This window comes from Ranitomeya imitator, chromosome 1, assembly GCF_032444005.1.
Source record: "Ranitomeya imitator isolate aRanImi1 chromosome 1, aRanImi1.pri, whole genome shotgun sequence".
Lineage (NCBI taxonomy): Eukaryota > Metazoa > Chordata > Amphibia > Anura > Dendrobatidae > Ranitomeya > Ranitomeya imitator.
In genome coordinates, this window is record NC_091282.1 from 248,604,524 (window position 1) to 248,624,237 (window position 19,714).

At 42.1% G+C, this 19,714-nt stretch overlaps 1 protein-coding gene across 2 annotated transcripts in view; it reads left to right on the top strand.

Moving 5' to 3' along the window:
- P2RX7 (purinergic receptor P2X 7) overlaps positions 1–19,714 on the top strand; it is a 122,258-nt gene that overhangs the window by 47,227 nt on the left and 55,317 nt on the right. For both annotated transcript variants that reach the window (XM_069755337.1, XM_069755346.1), the window contains exons 4-7: positions 4,351–4,423; positions 5,231–5,324; positions 12,060–12,140; positions 15,631–15,760. In XM_069755337.1, the coding sequence (XP_069611438.1) occupies positions 4,351–4,423; positions 5,231–5,324; positions 12,060–12,140; positions 15,631–15,760 (378 nt within the window). The remainder of the gene's footprint in view (positions 1–4,350; positions 4,424–5,230; positions 5,325–12,059; positions 12,141–15,630; positions 15,761–19,714) is intronic.

A 19,714-nucleotide genomic window follows, 5' to 3' on the forward strand; every position in this document is an offset into this window, starting at 1 on the left:
ACTGGGTTTGGCAAAGCTCTTTTTTTTCTGCAGCCAAAAGCTGTTGTCTTGGCAGTAAAAACGTTGCAACCAAAACTCCGGTTTTTCAGCATTTTTTTCAGCGTGGCATTTTCACTGTATTTTTATGCCTTTTTTGGGGTGTGTATTTTGTCTATAATACATATTTAAGTAAGTTAGTTATTTTCCCCAAAAGCACTGTGAAAACGCCACGAAAAATGTTCTCATTGCTTTCTATACTGTAGGTGAAAAATACGCTGCAAAAACGCTGAAAGAATTGACATGTTGCAGATTTTTTTTTTAAAAAACAAGCGTGTGCATGAGAGTTCTGAAATCTCATAGTATTTGCTCGTATTGTAAAAATAAACTTTTATTTTCCATTAATAAATGTAGTAAAAAAATAACCACTACAAAAATGCTTTCTAGGTAAGTTCCCACGATCTATGAACATCCAGCAGAGGGCGCCTCACCGCAAATGAAGCTAAATATAGATCATTGATCTATATTTAGCCTCATTCCCCGGGGTTTTGCAGCAAGGAGCAGCCTGCATTAGCGGAACTCCTTGCTGCAAAATGTTTTAACCCCTTCAGAAGGATTTACATCGTTGGACGTTACAGATCTGCGGAGGGTAAGTATATTGTTGGTTTATTATGTTTTTTTACTTACAGAAGGAGGGTCTTCAGTGACTGGATTGGGCGTAGAATAAAATACTCCAACAACCATTGTTTTTATTTCATTAAAATAATTTTAAATAATGTGTTTGTGTTTTATTTAACCCTTTACTACAATTGGATTAATAATGGATAGGTGTCATAATTGACGCCTCTCCATTATTAATTTGGCTTAATGTCACCTTACAATAGCAAGGTGGCATTAACCCTTCATTACCCCATATCCCACCGCTACACGGGAATGGGAAGAGAGTGGCCAAGTGCCAGAATAGGCGCATCTTACAGATGTGCCTTTTCTGGGGTGGCTGGGGGCAGATGTTTTTAGCCAGGGGGGGGCCAATAACCGTGGACCCTCTCCAGGCTATTAATATCTGCCCTCAGTCACTGGCTTTACTACTCTGGCGGAGAAAATTGCGCGGGAGCCCACGCCAATTTTTTCAGCCATTTAACCCTTTATTTTAAGAGCTAGAACGGACAAATTTTGCAGATACACACTACTGACATTAGTAGTGTGGAATCTGCAAAAAAAATGGAGAGAAGACATGGTTTACTGTATGTAAACCATGTCTCAAATCATGTCGGGTTTAGGAAGGAGAAAGAAAAAGCCGGTAATTGAATTACCGGCTTTCAAGCTGTATAGCGCTGGAATAAATATTAATATATGTACATATATGTGTCTCACTGACATATATATATATATATATATATATATACCTATGTGTACACATTTATTCTACCTATTGGACTGTAAGCTGTCAGTGTGATTTTACTGTACACCGCACTGAATTACCGGCTTTTCTCGCAAGTCACACTGCTTGTCCGTGTGTAATCCGTATTTTTCACGCTTCCATAGACTTTCATTGGCGTATTTCTTGCGCAGTACGGTGACAAACGCAGCATGCTGCGATTTTGTACGGCCGTAGAAAGCCGTATAATACTGATCAGTAAAATACGGCAGATAGGAGCAGGGGCATAGAGAATAATTGTGCCGTATTTTTTGCGAGTTTTACGGACGTAGTTTCTGCGCTCTTACGTCCGTAAAACTCGCAAGTGTGAAGCCGGCCTAAGGCCTCATTACGTATGTGAGAAAATGGTGCCGGTGTCATCATTGTTCTGCATCAGTGTATCATCTGTGTGTCATAAGTGTTTTTCACGGATGGAGAAATAAAGAAATAAATGGCAAACTTCTCCTATACTTTGCAATGGTGACCACGGACAGCACACAGATGACACATGGATGGCATCTGTGTGCTGTACGTGATTTTCCTGGACCCATAGACTTGTATTGGCCCTTGTCCTACGTGCTGCCAGAAAAAAATGAACCTGTCTCCTTGTGTGTGTAAAAAGCACAGACGTGAATAGCACCGTAGATTATAATCGGTGCGTGTTGTATCCGTGAAAAAAAAAGGATACAAGATGTACGTGCGACACGGACACCTGAATGAGGCCTGAATGGAATGATAGTTCATACGCATGACACTTCTCATTTCACTTCTCGGACGGCCAGAACAGGTATATCCTGTATTTATTGGGAAAACCCCTTTAATTTGTAATACTTTCAACCCTTTTATTTTTATGATTGTACCCTGGTTGTCTTTTATCCACATTCCCTCGCTCTCTGTTCTGTTACATAAACCTATGTATAAAGCATATACCGTCATGACCAGAGGGAGGCTGAAACTCGTAGATTTGTACTATAATAAAGTTCCTACATGAGAGCAACGTCCATTGATCCTTTGGATTTTTTCCATATTGTAGTTGTACTGTATGCAAGTATGGTCCAACTGTTGCCTGGACAAAATAAAAGTTTGCCGAGGGTACAGGATATGTAAAAAATAACCCACCGGCACCCGCCTGGATTCAGTGCAGGCCGCTGTGCGATGGAAGGAAGCTCCACCAGCTGCCAGACTGCTATGACCCGTCACTGGTGGCAGCAGGCAGGGGACTGAGCATCGCGCCATAATAGAACTTCTGATGAAGATCCAGGAGGGTACCAGTCGGTGAGTATCACTAAGACTAGGGTCACAAGGCAGTTTATTCTCTCAGTCGAGAGAATCGGATCGCTTATTCAGATCACACTCTGATAACAATTTGATCAGGGTTAACATAGTGTGCTCCAATTCTCTCGGATGAGGAGACGATGGAGAAAACACTCCATCTTCTCCCTTCTGTGAGGTCTTGAAAATCCGGCTGCACTCTGATGTCATCTGAGTGCAGTCTGATTTTTTTTCCACACACTCACTGACCACATGCCCGAGTTTGATCCGATATTCAGATGGCACTCGGGCATGCAGTGACTTTTTCTTTGGACAGTCAGTTGTCTGAGAGGAAAAAATCAGACATGTGCACTGCCTCATAGCATATCAGTGTGATCCGATGTTTTGTCAGATCACACTCCAACCGAAAATACGCTCGTCCGCACCTTTGTTTGTTATTTTTTTTACATATCCTGTCCCCTGGGCAAAGTTTTATTATGCCTTATGTAACCTCTTTCATTGTTACAACTCTTCCCATGGTGATGATTAAATGACACAACCACAGTAGGTCAGCGTCTAATTGCTATTCTCTTGAATTCCTTTTTTTTTTCTTTTTCTACCTTTTTCGTTGCGATTTCCTCACTATGGAACTCTTGTCTCCATTTGCTTTGCTTCTTATTTGAGCATTTCCTTCATTGATCGTTACAGAGCGCTCACCTTGTATCTTGATATTTATCCACACGTGTTTTTGAAGGATAGAACTTGTAGCATTTATAATCTGTAGCATTGTTCACATGTCTGTATATTTTTGCCGACCCAGTGGTCTTCACAAAATTAGAGACCTATTGATTTTAATCTAAGTCTCAGATCAAACTCGCCAATGGAAGTCTATGGGTCCATGAAAAAAAATCAGATGCCATCTCTGTGCTGTCCGTGTTTCATGGACTGTTTGATCGGAGAAGCAGGAGAAACCTCCATCAGCTCCTTTTTTTAATCTGAGAAAAACTGATAAAACATTGTCCAAAATCTGAAGAAACTGATAAAACCCACTTATGAAATGAGACCCATTTTTTTTACCTATGAGACAAATCACTGACATCTGAATGAGGTCTAAGGGTACCATCACACAGTGGCATTTTGATCGCTACGACGGCACGATTCGTGACGCTCCAGCATCGTAACAATATCGCTCCAGCGTCGTAGACTGCGGTCACACTTTGCAATGTACGACGCTGGAGCGATAATTTCATGACGTATGTGCGATGTAGAAGCCGTTGGTTACTATGCGCACATCGTATACAATATCGTGCACACCTTTGTTACACCATGCGATCATGCCGCCACAGCGGGACACTAGACGACGAAAGAAAGTTTCAAAAGATCTGCTACGACGTACGATTCTCAGCGGGGTCCCTGATCGCAGGAGCGTGTCAGACACAGCGAGATCGCTGGAACGTCACGGATATATTGCTGGAACGTCACAAATCGTGCCGTCGTAGCGATCAAAATGCCACTGTGTGACGGTACCCTTAGCTTTGTAAATTTTGCTTTGTGTAATGACAACTTATACGCATTTCTTACCGTTGAGTTAATATGGTGGTTTACCTTTACTTAGCATGCAAGTAAATATTGGAACTCAATGCTGTGTTATGTTAGTATAGTTAATAATGAATTCATTATTACATATACTGTCCTCTTCTTTGTAGTATCCAAACCGGAAAACCATCTGCTCTCAGGACAATATCTGTAAGAAGGGTTATGCTGACACATATAATAATGGTATGTTTTTCCTTGTCGCTTTCACAGTGCGTTATGGGGTTATCTCAGAAACCTGTAGCGCTCAGTTCTCTAAAGGTAATGCTGCAGTCAGTCATACATGTGCCCTGGAGTTGGATGGGGTAAATAAGAGGCCACCATGTGACACATGCCTTACCAAGGGGATGAGAAACTCTTCGTGTGCACATCTCCAATCTGACAGAAGGAAGCCTTTCCATAAGCGACGAGTATACAGAGGAGGAGCAGACATGGACAGAAGAGGGCTCCTCTGCAAGAACAATATATGAGCCGTTGGCAGTTCAATAGCTCATAATAAAACACAATTCCACCTACCTTTGAGGTAGATATGGGCCCCCTTATATATTGGGCCCCTTGTCGTGCGCAGGTGTACTGATCTGCCCTCTGCCTTTCTGACCTTTCCCGGCGCCTGCGCACTGCAGGATTTTGCTCTGAACAGTGCAGATAGTACGCCTGCGCAGGAGTGCGGCACAAAGCAAGTAGGATGACGACATCCATAAAAACATGAGCCATTTCATGCAAATGTAATAAAAAAAAATCATATTTTTTCGTTTCAGGTCGTTTGTCCAACTGTCCTGAAACGCGTAAATCATATGGAATTTTGTCCCCTTTGCATGTAATGGCTTGTGTTTTTAAGAAGAAAATAATGTATCAAGAGATTTTGCTACTGTTGGATGCTGGCTAGCTACTGGTTTTTTGTCTATGTTGATAATGCAAACTGCCTTGAAATCTTTCACACAGGCTGACCTGATAATTCCTCTTCTTTCCGATGGTAACATATGTGTGTATTAGGAATCCAAACGGGCCTCTGTGTACCGTACAACTCAACTCACAAGACATGTCAAGTTAAAGCCTGGTGCCCCGTGGAGTCCAAGAGCACTCCAGAGTAAGTTCTCCAATTCTAATCATCTTCTTTTCTATGGTCCCTTTCAGTTTTTTGCTATCAGTCGCAATCTGTCGAAGTTTGAAACAAAACGAATCCGGGGACTGATGCCGCCAGATCCGTTTTTTTTTCTCATAGACTTGTATTAGCGATGGATGGCCTCACTTTTCATCCGTCATTCGCCGGATCTGTAGAAGATTGTTTGTCCGGCGGCTGGAGACAACGGACAAAGTAACGTTTTTTGTGTCCGTCGAAAAATAGACAGAGACGGATCCTTCACCGTCCATCGTTTGCTATAATGGAAGCCTATGGCGCCGGATCCGTCAAATGACGGAATCTGGCAACGGATTCCGTTTTTCTTTTAACTGAGCATGCTACGATGTTTTTTAGGATCCAATTAGCCGGATCAGCTAGTCGGATCCTGCGATAAAACATATCCGTCACATCGGTTTTTCACAATCTGCGATGGATCCGGTTTTTAAAAAATTTTGACGGATTGCGACTGATGGCAAAAAACTTTAGGCGAAAGGGGCCTAAAGGTACCTTCACACTGAACAACATTACAACGATAACGATAGCGATCCGTGACGTTGCAGCGTCCTGGCTAGCGATATCGTTGTGTTTGACACGCAGCAGCGATCAGGATCCTGCTGTGACATCGTTGGTCGGAGCTAGAAGGCCAGAACTTTATTTAGTCGCTGGATCTCCCGCAGACATCGCTGAATCGGAGTGTGTGACGCCGATCCAGCGATGTGTTCACTGGTAACCAGGGTAAATATCGGGTTACTAAGCACAGGGCCGCGCTTAGTAACCCGATGTTTACCCTGGTTACCATTGTAAATGTAAAAAAAAAAACACATACATTCCGGTGCCTGTTAGGTCCCCCGGCGTCCGCTTCCCTGCACTCCTCCTGCATCCTGTGTCAGCACCGGCCGGCCGTAAAGCAGAGCACAGCGGTGACATCACTTTACGGCCGGCGCTTACACAGGATGCAGGAGGAGTGCAGGGAAGCGGACGCCGGGGGACCTAACAGGCACCGGAATGTATGTGTTTTTTTTTTTACATTTACAATGGTAACCAGTCTAAACATCGGGTTACTAAGCGCGGCCCTGCGCTTATTAACCCGATGTTTACCCTGGTTACTCGGGGACTTCGGCATCGTTGGTCGCTGGAGAGCTGTCTGTGTGACAGCTCTCCAGCGACCACACAAGGACTTTCCAACGATCACGGCCTGGTCGTATCGCTGGTCATGATCGTTGGAAAGTTCCTGAGTGTGACAGTACCTTAGTCTAGCCTTGACATTTCAGCTACAACATATGCTTCACCACTAGCTGCGATGGACACACAATAGTACATTGTGTATACTGTACTCAGGAAACTGAGGAAGGCCTGGCAATGACAATGGTATATCTGTCTCCATGATTTAATTAAATTCCAGCATTTTTGTTGTTTACATGTTTTAGCATAGCTCATAGAATGAATACTTCATGTGGTTTAGGATTAATAATTGAAAGTGACAATACTGTTAATAATTACACTTTGTCATGGTCCGTTATATTCCTATTGTATACACTAGACCAGATGTACGTCATGTTGCAGTGGTTGTGAACTTGTGCATGTCTGCATGGTCTGCCCAGCAGATATCAATGGAAACATCAGTCTCTCTTCACAAAGGAATGTTTTTGTGAGCCAATAGTAAATTAAACTGATGGAAAAAAAAAATAATTCAACTCTATAGGAGATTGTAATTGTCTTATTTCCAAGTCTGAGTCGCCATGGCATAAATACATAAAATATCAGTTCATACCACAAGAAAATATACTTTTTTGTATTATTGAGAATTCTATTCTTGAAGTTTTATGCGGGGCGGGCAAAGCTCTGCTGTACTTCATTTCCCACTATCGGTCTCTGGTCGGGGACTGACAGGTCACTGTTCCCTGAGTGACCTGTCTTCCCTGCACCATCAGTGCCTGAGTTCATTTTATGAAAAGGGCTGATGTCTGCGCATTGATCTCCTGATGACACTGTGAGATCAATGTACTGGCTCACACAACGTCATGAGGAGCTCATTCCACAGACACCGTCATTGCAGCAAACCCCGGCAATGACTGCGCCTGCGCAGTGAACTTTTAGTGACGTAGCAGGAGGCAGTACATTGATCTCGTAACCTCATTAGGAGGGCACCAAACCAGGGCGCCTCTGCAAGGAAGACGGGTTACTCTTCCCTGATTGCCCTGTCAGTCAACAACTGTAGGCCGGCAGTGGGCGGCAAAGTACATCAGAGCTGAGAAGTGAAGTGCAAAACTTATAAGGAATAAAGGTACCGTCACACTAGACGATATCGCTAGCGATCCGTGACGTTGCAGCGTCCTCGCTAGCGATATCGTCCAGTGTGACAGACAGCAGCGATCAGGCCCCTGCTGTGCTGTCGCTGGTCGGGGAAGAAAGGCCAGAACTTTGTTTAAGGCGCTCATCCTAAAGCCACTAAAAATGAGCAAGTTATTTCAGAAAACTGGAGATACTGATGATTTGGAGATTTAGTGTTGGTGAGATTTTTTTTTTCATACTTTTTGGCTTTATATGCTCATAATGAATAACAATTTTTTCATTATTTCCTCAAATATTATGTAGTTGGGTTCCATTTTGAAGCTCACGGCCTCCATTCTTCTGAGAAAGGCTTTCCTCAAGATTTTGCAATGTATATTTCGTGTTCCTGTTAATCTCAACTGTGTTCATTGAGCTTGACGTCAGGGCTCTGAACAGGCTACTCAAGTTCCTCCTCATAAAACTTCTCAAACAGAGGGCCTGATTCATGAACATGTGTTTTGCCAGAATGCTGGTGGAAAACACCTTCAAATATCTAAATTTTTCTTTCAAAACAAAAAAATTTGTGACTTTTGTCAAATTCACACCAGTTTTGGTCACCTCCGCCAAAGTAGGCAGAGCTTGTGGGGCGCAGGGAGTGGCAAAGCTGTCTGCAGTAACATTTTTGGCCACGCACACGCCAGTGAAAAGATGCAATTAATTAATTAAAGTGATTATCCGGTCTTCTAATCCTGATAACAGTATGCATGCTGTCAAGATTCACTGGTATTGCCGGTGAGAGCAGACAGCCAGGTGATTGCAAGCATGCAGTTTGCATATATGCGGTCACATGCCAACTAAACATGCACAGCTTCTCTCATTTCACTTCCACTGAGCGAAGCCAGACATGTTTAGCTGGAATGTAACCGGAAGTACAGTACAGACCAAAAGTTTGGACACACCCTCTCATTTAAAGATTTTTCTGTATTTTCATGACTATGAAAATTGTACATTCACACTGAAGGCATCAAAACTATGAATTAACACATGTGGAATGATATACTTAACAAAAAAGTGTGAAACAGCTGAAAATATGTCTTATATTCTAGGTTCTTCAAAGTAGCCACCTTTTGCTTTGATGACTGCTTTGCACACTCTTGGCATTCTCTTGATGAGCTTCAAGAGATAGTCACCGGAAATGGTCTTCCAGCAATCTTGAAGAAGTTTCCAGAGATGCTTAGCACTTGTTGGCCATTTTGCCTTCACTCTGCGGTCCAGCTCACCCCAAACCATCTCGATTGGGTTTAGGTCTGGTGATGGTGGAGGTCAGGTCATCTGGCGTAGCACCCCATAACTCTCCTTCTTGGTCAAATAGCCCTTATACAACCTGGAGGTGTGTTTGGGGTCATTGTGCTATTGAAAAATAAATGATGGTCCAACTAAATGCAAACCGGATGGAATAGCATGCCGCTGCAAGATGCTGTGGTAGCCATGCTGGTTCAGTATGCCTTCAATTTTGAATAAATCCCCAACAGTGTCACCAGCAAAGCACCCCCGCACCATCACACCTCCTCCTCCATGCTTCGCGGTGGGAACCAGGCATGTAGAGTCCATCCGTACACCTTTTCTGTGTCACCCAAAGACACGTTGGTTGGAACCAAAGATCTCAAATTTGGACTCATCAGACCAAAGCACAGATTTCCACTGGTCTAATGTCCATTCCTTGTGTTCTTTAGCCCAAACAAGTCTCTTCTGCTTGTTGCCTGTCCTTAGCAGTGGTTTCCTAGCAGCTATTTTACCTTGAAGGCCTTCTGCACAAAGTCTCGTCTTATCAGTTGTTGTAGAGATGTGTCTGCTGCTAGAACTCTGTGTGGCATTGACCTGGTCTCTAATCTTAGCTGCTGTTAACGTGCGATTTCTGAGGCTGGTGACTTGAATAAACTTATCCTCAGAAGCAGAGGTGACTCTTGGTCTTCCTTTCCTGGAGCGGTCCTCATGTGAGCCAGTTTCTTTGTAGCACTTTATGGTTTTTACCGCTGCACTTGGGGACACATTCAAAGTTTTCCCAATTTTTCAGACTGACTGACCTTCATTTCTTAAAGTAATGATGGCCACTCGTTTTTCTTTACTTAGCTGCTTTTTTCTTGCCATAATACTAATTCTAACAGTCTATTCAATAGGACTATCAGCTGTGTATCCACCAGACTTCTGCACAACACAACTGATGGTCTCAACCCCATTTATAAGGCAAGAAATCTCACTTATAAAACCAGACAGGGCACACCTGTGAAGTGAAAACCATTCCCGGTGACTACCTCTTAAAGCTCATCAAGAGTGTGCAAAGAGTGTGCAAAGCAGTCATCAAAGCAAAAGGTGGCTACTTTGAAAAACCTAGAATATAAGACATAATTTCAGTTGTTTCACCCTTTTTTGTTAAGTATATAATTGTGTCATAGTTTTGATGCCTTCAGTGTGAATGTACAATTTTCATAGTCATGAAAATACATAAAAATCTTTAAATGAGAAGGTGTGTCCAAACTTTTGGTCTGTACTGTATGTACATTAAATACTTGCAGTCACATGTCCGCCTGCTCTCACCAGCAACATCGGTGAATCCTGACCGTACCACACCCTGACATGACTGAGAAGTCTGAAATCACATAGAGTGACTGCAGAATTTTAACAGAAGACTGGACAACCCCTTTAATTGGCATGCATATCTTAACGAATTAAGTGCAACATATACCTGCATTCCATCATTAAAACCAACATGCCCAGCAAAGGTCTCAATGAATTGGGGCCCACGTCTTTATGAATCTCATTGGAATAAGGAAGAACTTTCCCCTGTGAAAAATTTTCAAGCATTCACTTGTCTAAAACGAAATTACCCTTCAGTTGAAAAAAAAAGAGCCTAACTCAAGCCCTGAGGATAGAAGCTTCACCATAGACAGTGCGCAATCTAATGTGGAGCGTTCTCCAGGCATTTTCCGACTCCAGAATCATCCACTAGACATATTGTGAAACGTGATTCATCACTCCAAAAAACACATCCCCGCCACCCTAGCTGATGCGAGGCATTACTCATGGCGACCCTAGACCTGTGTGCAGCTGCTCAGCCATTCTAACATTCAGATTTAGAGGGAACCCGTCAGCTTGGAAATACTGTGCAATCTATGTGCATTAGATCGCAGAAGGAGAAGCTGTACAGTCTTGTGGGGAAATATTCAGTTTACGGTAACTTTTATTGTAGAGAAATCCCTGCTTTTGGGGGGCTTTCTGGTCAGGAGAGCAGTTCACCTTAGTGAATGGCAACCTTCCCTGTATAATTGTGCATACAGTATCTAATAGTTATTATTTAATAACAAGTTCTACTGATCGTTTTCCCACAAATCTATATATAAATCTGTTCAGCTTCTGCTACATTACATTCTGCCAACAGATTGCATTGCATTTCCAAGCTGAAAGGTTCCATTGAATAGAGTTCAGTTAGGCCGGTTTTACACGTCAGTGGCTCCGGTACGTGAGGTGACAGTTTCCTCACGTACCGGAGACACTGACTCACATAGACACATTAAAATCAATGTGTCTCTGCACATGTCAGCGTGTTTTCACGGACCGTGTGTCCGTTTGAAAAACACGGAGAAATGTCAGTGTTTGTGGGAATGCACGGATTACACGGACCTATTATAGTCAATGGGTCCTTGTAAAACACGTACCACACACGGATGCTGTCCGTGTGCAGTCCGTGTGCCGTGCAGGAGACAGCGCTACTGTAAGCGCTGTCTCCCCCGCGTGTGGTGCTGAAGCCGGTATTCATCCCTTCTTCCCACCAGCTGGAGAGAAGGAATGAATAATCTTTTTTTTTTCTTTCCCCTTAAAAATAAAGTTTGTGCGTCCCCTCCCGCCTCCCATCCCCTGTGCGCCCTCCCCCTCGCTTGCCAGGAAATACTCACCTACGTGAGTCAGTGTCTCTGGTACGTGAGGAAACTGTCACCTCACGTACTGGAGCCACTGACGTGTGAAACCGGCCTTAGGTAGCAGACAACCCATTTAATATAGGGGGATATCCAGGTGTCAGATTCTTTAATCTAGAATCACATATGCAGTTTATGATGTAGTGTCTTTAGCCAAACTAGAAATGGATAAAAAGAAAAGCAAAGGTATAAAGGAAAGACAGAGCTTTCACCTCTCTTGTATTGTTTCCTCTGTTTGTCCCATCAGTCTGCCACAATATCTCCAGGTGTGATTCCACCTTCAGACTTCACGCAAATTGTTATCATACTTGTAAAACCTATTATGATTTTTTAAGATTAGATACAATTTGAAATATAATGAAAATATTATTTACATTCTTAATGTTAAGAAACGCTCTAACATGTAACCATTGCAAAGTTCCATTTTGTGTACAATAGTCTCTCATTTGTTCTCTTTTAGACCTGCCATTTTGGCGGGTGCAGAAAATTTTACAGTTTTGATAAAGAACACAATCCACTTTGCAGCATTTGGTTATACAAGGTAAGTCAAAGTAAGCAATAATAATAATAATAATCTTTATTTTTATATAGCGCTAACATATTCCGCAGCGCTTTACAGTTTGCACACATTATCGTCACTGTCCCCGATGGGACTCACAATCTAAATTCCCTATCAGTATGTCTTTTTGAATGAAGAATAGCAATTAAGATGATATTGCTTACTGAACTTTTTTTTTTCCTAACTGGGTTATGGGACTATAAACAGGTTGATAGCTCAAATTTATATGACCAGGATTCAATCCAGCCCTTGGGCTTTATACTATCTGTTAACTGTAGTAATTGTGAACTAGTCAAGGGCATTTATTGACTCCCTAAACATCTTGGGACACTATGAGGTACATCTGAACTAGTGGTTTACACAGAGTAGGCAAAAGCCCAGGGCTTTTTTGCTTTTTACTCTAACTTATAGGCTGCTGTCACACTAGCAGTATTTGGTCAGTATTTTACCTCAGTATTTGTAAGCCAAAACCAGGAGTGGGTGATAAATGCAGAAGTGGTGCATATGTTTCTATTATACTTTTCCTCTATTTGTTCCACTCCTGGTTTTGGCTTACAGATACTGATGTAGAATACTCAAAAAGCAAAAGGTACACATACGTGTATCTGATTCGCGCTAAGGAGTAAAGCCACTAGTGACTGGAAGTGTGTCCATAAAATAATAATCTTAAAAGCAACCAAAAAGGTACAACAGAGAGCGTATCTAAATATATCCCTAACAGCTGGCTGACGATCGTATACTTGCACGTAGTGGAAGACCGTGCCCGGAAAAACAAGTGTTCTTACCCGCCGTACAGGAGATCTCCCAGATGCAGGTGATAATCCAGTAGAATAGCGATGAAGGAAGATCTAAGACGGAGTCTTTTGATACAGTCTTGAGTGGCTGCCCCGGCCGGTAGCAGCCACTACTCACCAGGCTATAGCTCACGGCGGAGGTCCGATAACGCCGGCACCGCGTGTGGTATGAGCGGCGATTCCGGCGTGAATGCAGGACCTGTCTGACGTAGTAGCACATGACCGCTACTACGATCCCGGTGATGTGTGCACAGTGCGCAGTGCGGTACGGACCTCTATCCTACACGTTTCAGAGACAACGGTCTCCTTCCCTGATCTTCCTTCATCGCTATTCTACTGGATTATCACCTGCATCTGGGAGATCTCCTGTACGGCAGGTAAGAACCCTTGTTTTTCCGGGCACGGTCTTCCACTACGTGCAAGTATACGATCGTCAGCCAGCTGTTAGGGATATATTTAGATACGCTCTCTGTTGTACCATTTTGGTTGCTTTTAAGATTATTATTTTATGGACACACTTCCAGTCACTAGTGGCTTTACTCCTTAGCGCGAATCAGATACACGTATGTGTACCTTTTGCTTATTGGATATTTAATATTTACAATTTTCTGTGGACATTGTTCGATTCGCTGCAGGATCTAGCCCTTTTTTTGACACTCTGCGCCAATTTTTTATGGTTTTTATGATGTAGAATACTGACCAAATACTGCTAGTGTGACGGCAGCCTGAATCTCTTCCTTTAAAGTTCACTATCTTCTTTTTCAGTTTTCCAACAACATAGTTGCATGATCACTTTTGTATTAGTTAAGATATATATATACAATTTTTTTTTTGTCCATACAAGTCAAGTAAATAGTCATTTCATCATTATTTTTGGGCTTTGTGCTTGCAGTGTGATATAATTAAAACAATTACTTTATTTTGAAGGTTGTCATGCTTACTGCCATATCAAATTTGTGTAGGTCTTTTTATGTTTTTTTACTTTTTCAGAATAAAAGCACTTTATTTTTGGGGATTTTTTTTGTCCCTGTACTAAAACACCCTTAACACTTTTGGTTTTCTGCCTATTTAGCTATGTGACAGTTTGTTTTCTATGGGAAAACTTGGTTGATACTATCCATTATTCAGTTTTTTGTTTTTATTTATAAGCAGATTAGTCAAAAATTTGCAATTGTACCATTTTATATTTTTATGGTGTAGGATAAGGAAATATATTTTTTTTTTTTTAATTAAAACCTTTTTATAAAAATTGTTTTAATTATTTATTCCAAAAGCAGTTATTTGTCTTGAAGTACAGGGTGGGCCATTTATATGGATACACCTATATAAAATGGGAATGGCTGGTGATATCAACTTCCTGTTTGTGGCACATTAGTATATGGGAGGGGGAAAACTTTTCAAGATGGGTGTCGACGACCATCAATGATGCACTGAAGATGGCAAGTTCCCTGAGTTTTTCCAGCAAGATTGTGCACCACCACATTTTGGGTGTCAGGTCCGAGCATTCCTACATGAACAGTTTCCTGGAAAGTGGATTGGTCATCGTGGGCCAGTTGAATGGCCACCAAGGTCTCCCGATCTGGCCCCCTTATACTTCTATCTTTGGGATCAACTGAAGGCAATTGTCTATGCTGTGAAGATACGAGATGCGCAGCATCTGAAACAACGGATACTGGAAGCCTGTGCTAGCATTTCTTCTGCAGTGTTGCTATCAGTGTTTCAAGAGTGGGAGAAGAGGGTTGCATTGACAATCCAACACAATGGGCAGCACTTTGAACTCATTTTATAAGTGGTCATAAACTTGTAAATAACTCATGAAAGAATAGTTTTGTTAAAACCAAGCACACCGTTGTTTTTCTTGTGAAATTCTCAATAAGTTTGATGTGTCACATGACCCTCTTCCCATTGGAAAAAATAAAGTTGGATCCAAAATGGCTGACTTCAAAATGGCCGCCATGGTCACCATCCATCTTGAAAAGTTTCCCCCCTCCCATATACTAATGTGCCACAAACAGGAAGTTGATATCACCAGCCATTCCCATTTTATTTCGGTGTATCCATATAAATGGCCCACCTTGTATATTATGTCTAAACTATATAATAAACGGCATTTTTTTTTAAGATTCCCTCTCTCACAGTTGAATTATACCTACGATAAACATTACAGATCTCTCCATTCTTTGTAGGTGGAAAACTTGATAAATCTGCAGTGTATCAAATACTTATTTTCCCCCCTGTACATACTCATACTTTTTCTAGTCTTCATGGTAGACAGGGACATATAGAGCTCTGAATTACCAAGAAAATTTTTAGATTCACAACTTGGTTTTGCTTTATGATTGCATGATAAAAACAGACATTTTTCTTTATCTGTTGGATGCACATAGTTGAAATTTGTTGCAGTTTAGACAAAAGTTGGATTTTTTTGGGGAATAATAATATTCTTCCTTTTTTTTTTAAAGAGCCAATACACCGTAAATAAAACAGCTTTTTCCTCCTGACCACCCCATAGCTTCTTCCCCTCCCCCCCCCCCCCCGCGCACATAAGATTGTGTGCTGACCCTGTGAAAATGGAGTCTTTGTCTGATTTTCCTCTATTATGTATGAACACCTCACTGTGACTAAGCAGAAGCTTGTTATATGTTATTAGCAAAATATTATTTTTCCTTCCACTTTAGGAAGAACATTCTACCAGAATACAATGTAACCTGCATATATAACAAAAAGACAGCTCCTCGATGCCCCATATTCAGACTTGGAGACATTTTAGCAGAAGCTGGGGAGACATTTTCTCAAGTTGCAATTTTGGTGTGTTCTGCTGGTATTGTTATTCCAAGTTTGCATTGAATGTTCCAGCAAAATGTAAAATATATGTTACAGCTGTGCATCTAGTGATAATGGTTTCTCTGGATAGGATGCTAATGACATACAGTGGCATTTAAAAGTTTATGCACTCCTGGTCAAAATTACTGTTAAGCAAGTTGAAGCTGAAATGATCTCTAACAGGCCTAAAGTTAAAGATGACACATTTCTTTTGTATTTTAGGAAAAAAAATATAAATTTTCATCTTTTACATTTTAAAAATTACAAAAAAGGAAAATGCGCCGATGCAAAAGTTTGGGCACCCTGCATGATTAGTACCCAGTAGCACCCTATCACAGCTTGTAAACACTTTTTGTAACCAGCCAACAGTCTATCAATTCTTGTTTGTGGGCGTTTTCATCCATTATTCCCTGGCAAAAGTCTTGCATGCAATGTTATTTTGAGATCTAGCCACAGATTTTCAATGATGTTCAGATCAGTGGACTGTGAGGGCCATTGTAAAACCTTAGGATCAGTATCCATTTCTAGAAGCTATCCTCTTTTCAACTTCGGCTTTTTTACAGATGGTGTTATGTTTGCATCAAGAATTTGTTGAAATGTCATTGAATCCTTTCCTCTGTGAAATGTTCTCAGGCCAATTGGCTGCAATACAACCCCAAACCATAATTGATCATCCACCCCCATGCTTAATGGTTGGCAAGATATTATTTTCCTGAAATTCTGTGCCCTTTTTTTTCTACACACATACAGTACCTTTGATCATTGTGGTCAAAGAGTTCTATTTTAACCCCTTTCAGACCTTGCTCGTTTGGTATTTACTGACATTGGACGTACTGAGTACATACAGGCGATTTTGTGAGCACAGTTAAAACTTTTCCCATGGCGCTCGCACTGACACCAGTCGGTTGAACTGAGTGTATTGTCTGAACTTTTTCACTCTTGTGGTGACCTCAATGAGGTGAAAGGAGTTCACCACGAGGAGCTGAGCTGGGCAAGCACGCACAGCTTAGAGTTTTTGCTGGATGGCAGGCTGTATGGTCGCATTATGCAACAATGCAGCCTGCCATCTAGATTTAACAGAGCTAGACTTGTTGCAGGACAGATGGATTATTTTCTCAGTGGACAGGTGAGGAATATTGTTGTTTATTATTTTAATTCTATTACGGGGGACATCGGCTTCAGTAGACTGGGTGATGACATGAGTATGGTTTCATTTAGATTTATTAAAGGAGTCTGTGTTATTCTTTCAATTAAAGTACTTTATTATGGGTGTGTGTTTTTTTTATAAAATATCACTATGGGCTTAGCAATGGGGGGCATCTTAGACGCCTCTACATTACTAACCTCTGGGCTTGATGTCATCTGACAATACAAAGGTGACATCAACCCCCCAACTATTACCCCACTTGCCACTGCACCAGGGCAAGTGGGAAGAACGAGGCTAAGTGCCTAATCTTATGGCTGCTGTTATGAACAGGTAATTCAGAACCACAATGGACCTTGAAGTTCAGAGCACACAAGGTGACCTGACATTTACCAAAAACATAGGACAAGCTCTGAGACGTGGAAACTCTGCTGACCGCAATCCCTAATCCTAACACACCACACTAGAGGTAGCCGTGGATTGCGCCCAACGCTCCCTATGCAACTCGGCACAGCCTGAGAAACTAACTAGCCCCGAAGATAGAAAAATAAGCCTACCTTGCCTCAGAGAAATTCCCCAAAGGAAAAGGCAGCCCCCCACATATAATGACTGTGAGTAAAGATGAAATACAAACACAGAGATGAAATAGATTTAGCAAAGTGAGGCCCGACTTACTGAATAGACCGAGGATAGGAAAGATAGCTTTGCGGTCAACACAAAAACCTACAAACAACCACGCAGAGGGGCAAAAAGACCCTCAGCACCGACTAACGGTACGGAGGTGCTCCCTCTGCGTCTCAGAGCTTCCAGCAAGCAAGAAAAAACCAATATAGCAAGCTGGACAGAAAATATAGCAAACAAAAATAACACAAGCAGAACTTAGCTTATGCAGGATAGAGAGGCCACAGGAACGATCCAGGAGGAAGCAAGACCAATACTAGAACATTGACTGGAGGCCAGGATCAAAGCACCAGGTGGAGTTAAATAGAGCAGCACCTAACGACTTAACTTCATCACCTGAGGAAGGAAATTCAGAAGCCGCAGTACCACTCTCATCCACCAAAGGAAGCTTATAGACAGAACCAGCCGCAGTACCACTCACGACCACAGGAGGGAGCTTGGCCACAGAATTCACAACAGGCTGCGCCTCTTCTGGGGTGGCTGAGGGCTGATGCTTTTAGTCTGGGAGGGGGCCAATATCCATCGTCTCTTCCTAAGCTATTAATATCAGCCCGCAGCTGTCTGCCTAGCCTTTGCTTTGCATTTTTTTGGGTGTGGTCCCCCATTTTAATAACCAGAAGTGGCTTAGTATACAGTACAGAGCAAAAGTTTGGACACACCTTATCATTTAAAGATTTTTCTGTATTTTCATGACTATAAAAATTGTAAATTCACATTGAAGGCATCAAAACTATAAATTAACACATGTGGAATTATATACTTAACAAAAAAGTGTGAAACAACTGAAAATATGTCTTATATTCTAGGTTCTTCAAAGTAGCCACCTTTTGCTTTGATGACTGCTTTGCACACTCTTGGCATTCTCTTGATGAGCTTCAACAGGTAGTCTCCAGGAATGGTCTTCCAACAATCTTGAAAGAGTTAACAGAGATGCTTAGCACTTGTTATCCCTTTTGCCTTCACTCTGCGGTCCAGCTCACCCCAAACTATCTCGACTGGGTTCAGGTCTGGTGACTTTGGAGGCCAGGTCATCTGGTGTAGCACCCCATCACTCTCCTTCTTGGTCAAATAGCCCTTACACAACCTGGAGGTGTGTTTGGGGTCATTGTCCTGTTGAAAAATAAATGATGGTCCAACTGAACGCAAACCAGAGGGAATAGCATGCCGCTGCAAGATGCTGTGGTAGCCATGCTGGTTCAGTATGCCTTCAATTTTGAATAAATCCCCAACAGTGTCACCAGCAAAGCACCCCCACACCATCACACCTCCTCCTCCATGCAACAAGGTGGGAACCAGGCATGTAGAGTCCATCCATTCACCTTTTCTGCGTCGCACAAAGACACGGTGGTTGGAACCAAAGATCTCAAATTTGGACTCATCAGACCAAAGCACAGATTTCCACTGGTCTAATGTCCTTTCATTGTGTTCTTTAGCCCAAACAAGTCTCTTCTGCTTGTTGCCTGTCTTTAGCAGTGGTTTCTTAGCAGCTATTTTACCATGAAGGTCTGCTGCACAAAGTCTCCTCTTAACAGTTGTTGTACTGTAGAGATGTGTCTGCTGCTAGAACTCTGTGTGGCATTGACCTGGTCTCTAATCTGAGCTACTGTTAACCTGCGATTTCTGAGGCTGGTGACTCGGATAAACTTATCCTCAGAAGCAGAGGTGACTCTTGGTCTTCCTTTCCTGGGGCGGTCCTCATGTGAGCCAGTTTCCTTGTAGCACTTGATGGTTTTTGCAGCTGCACTTGGGGACACTTTCAAAGTTTTCCCAATTTTTCGGACTGACTGACCTTCATGTCTTAAAGTAATGAAGGCCACTCGTTTTTCTTTACTTAGATGCTTTTTTCTTGCCATATTACAAATTCTAATGGACTATTCAGTAGGACTATCAGCTGTGTATCCACCAGACTTCTGCACAACACAACTGATGGTCCCAACTGCATTTGTAATGCAAGAAATCCCACTTATTACACCTGACAGGGCACACCTGTGAAGTGAAAACCATTTCCGGTGACTACCTCTTGAAGCTCTTCAAGAGAATGCCAAGAGTGTGCAAAGCAGTCATCAAAGCAAAGGTGGCTACTTTGAAGAACCTAGAATATAAGACATCATTTC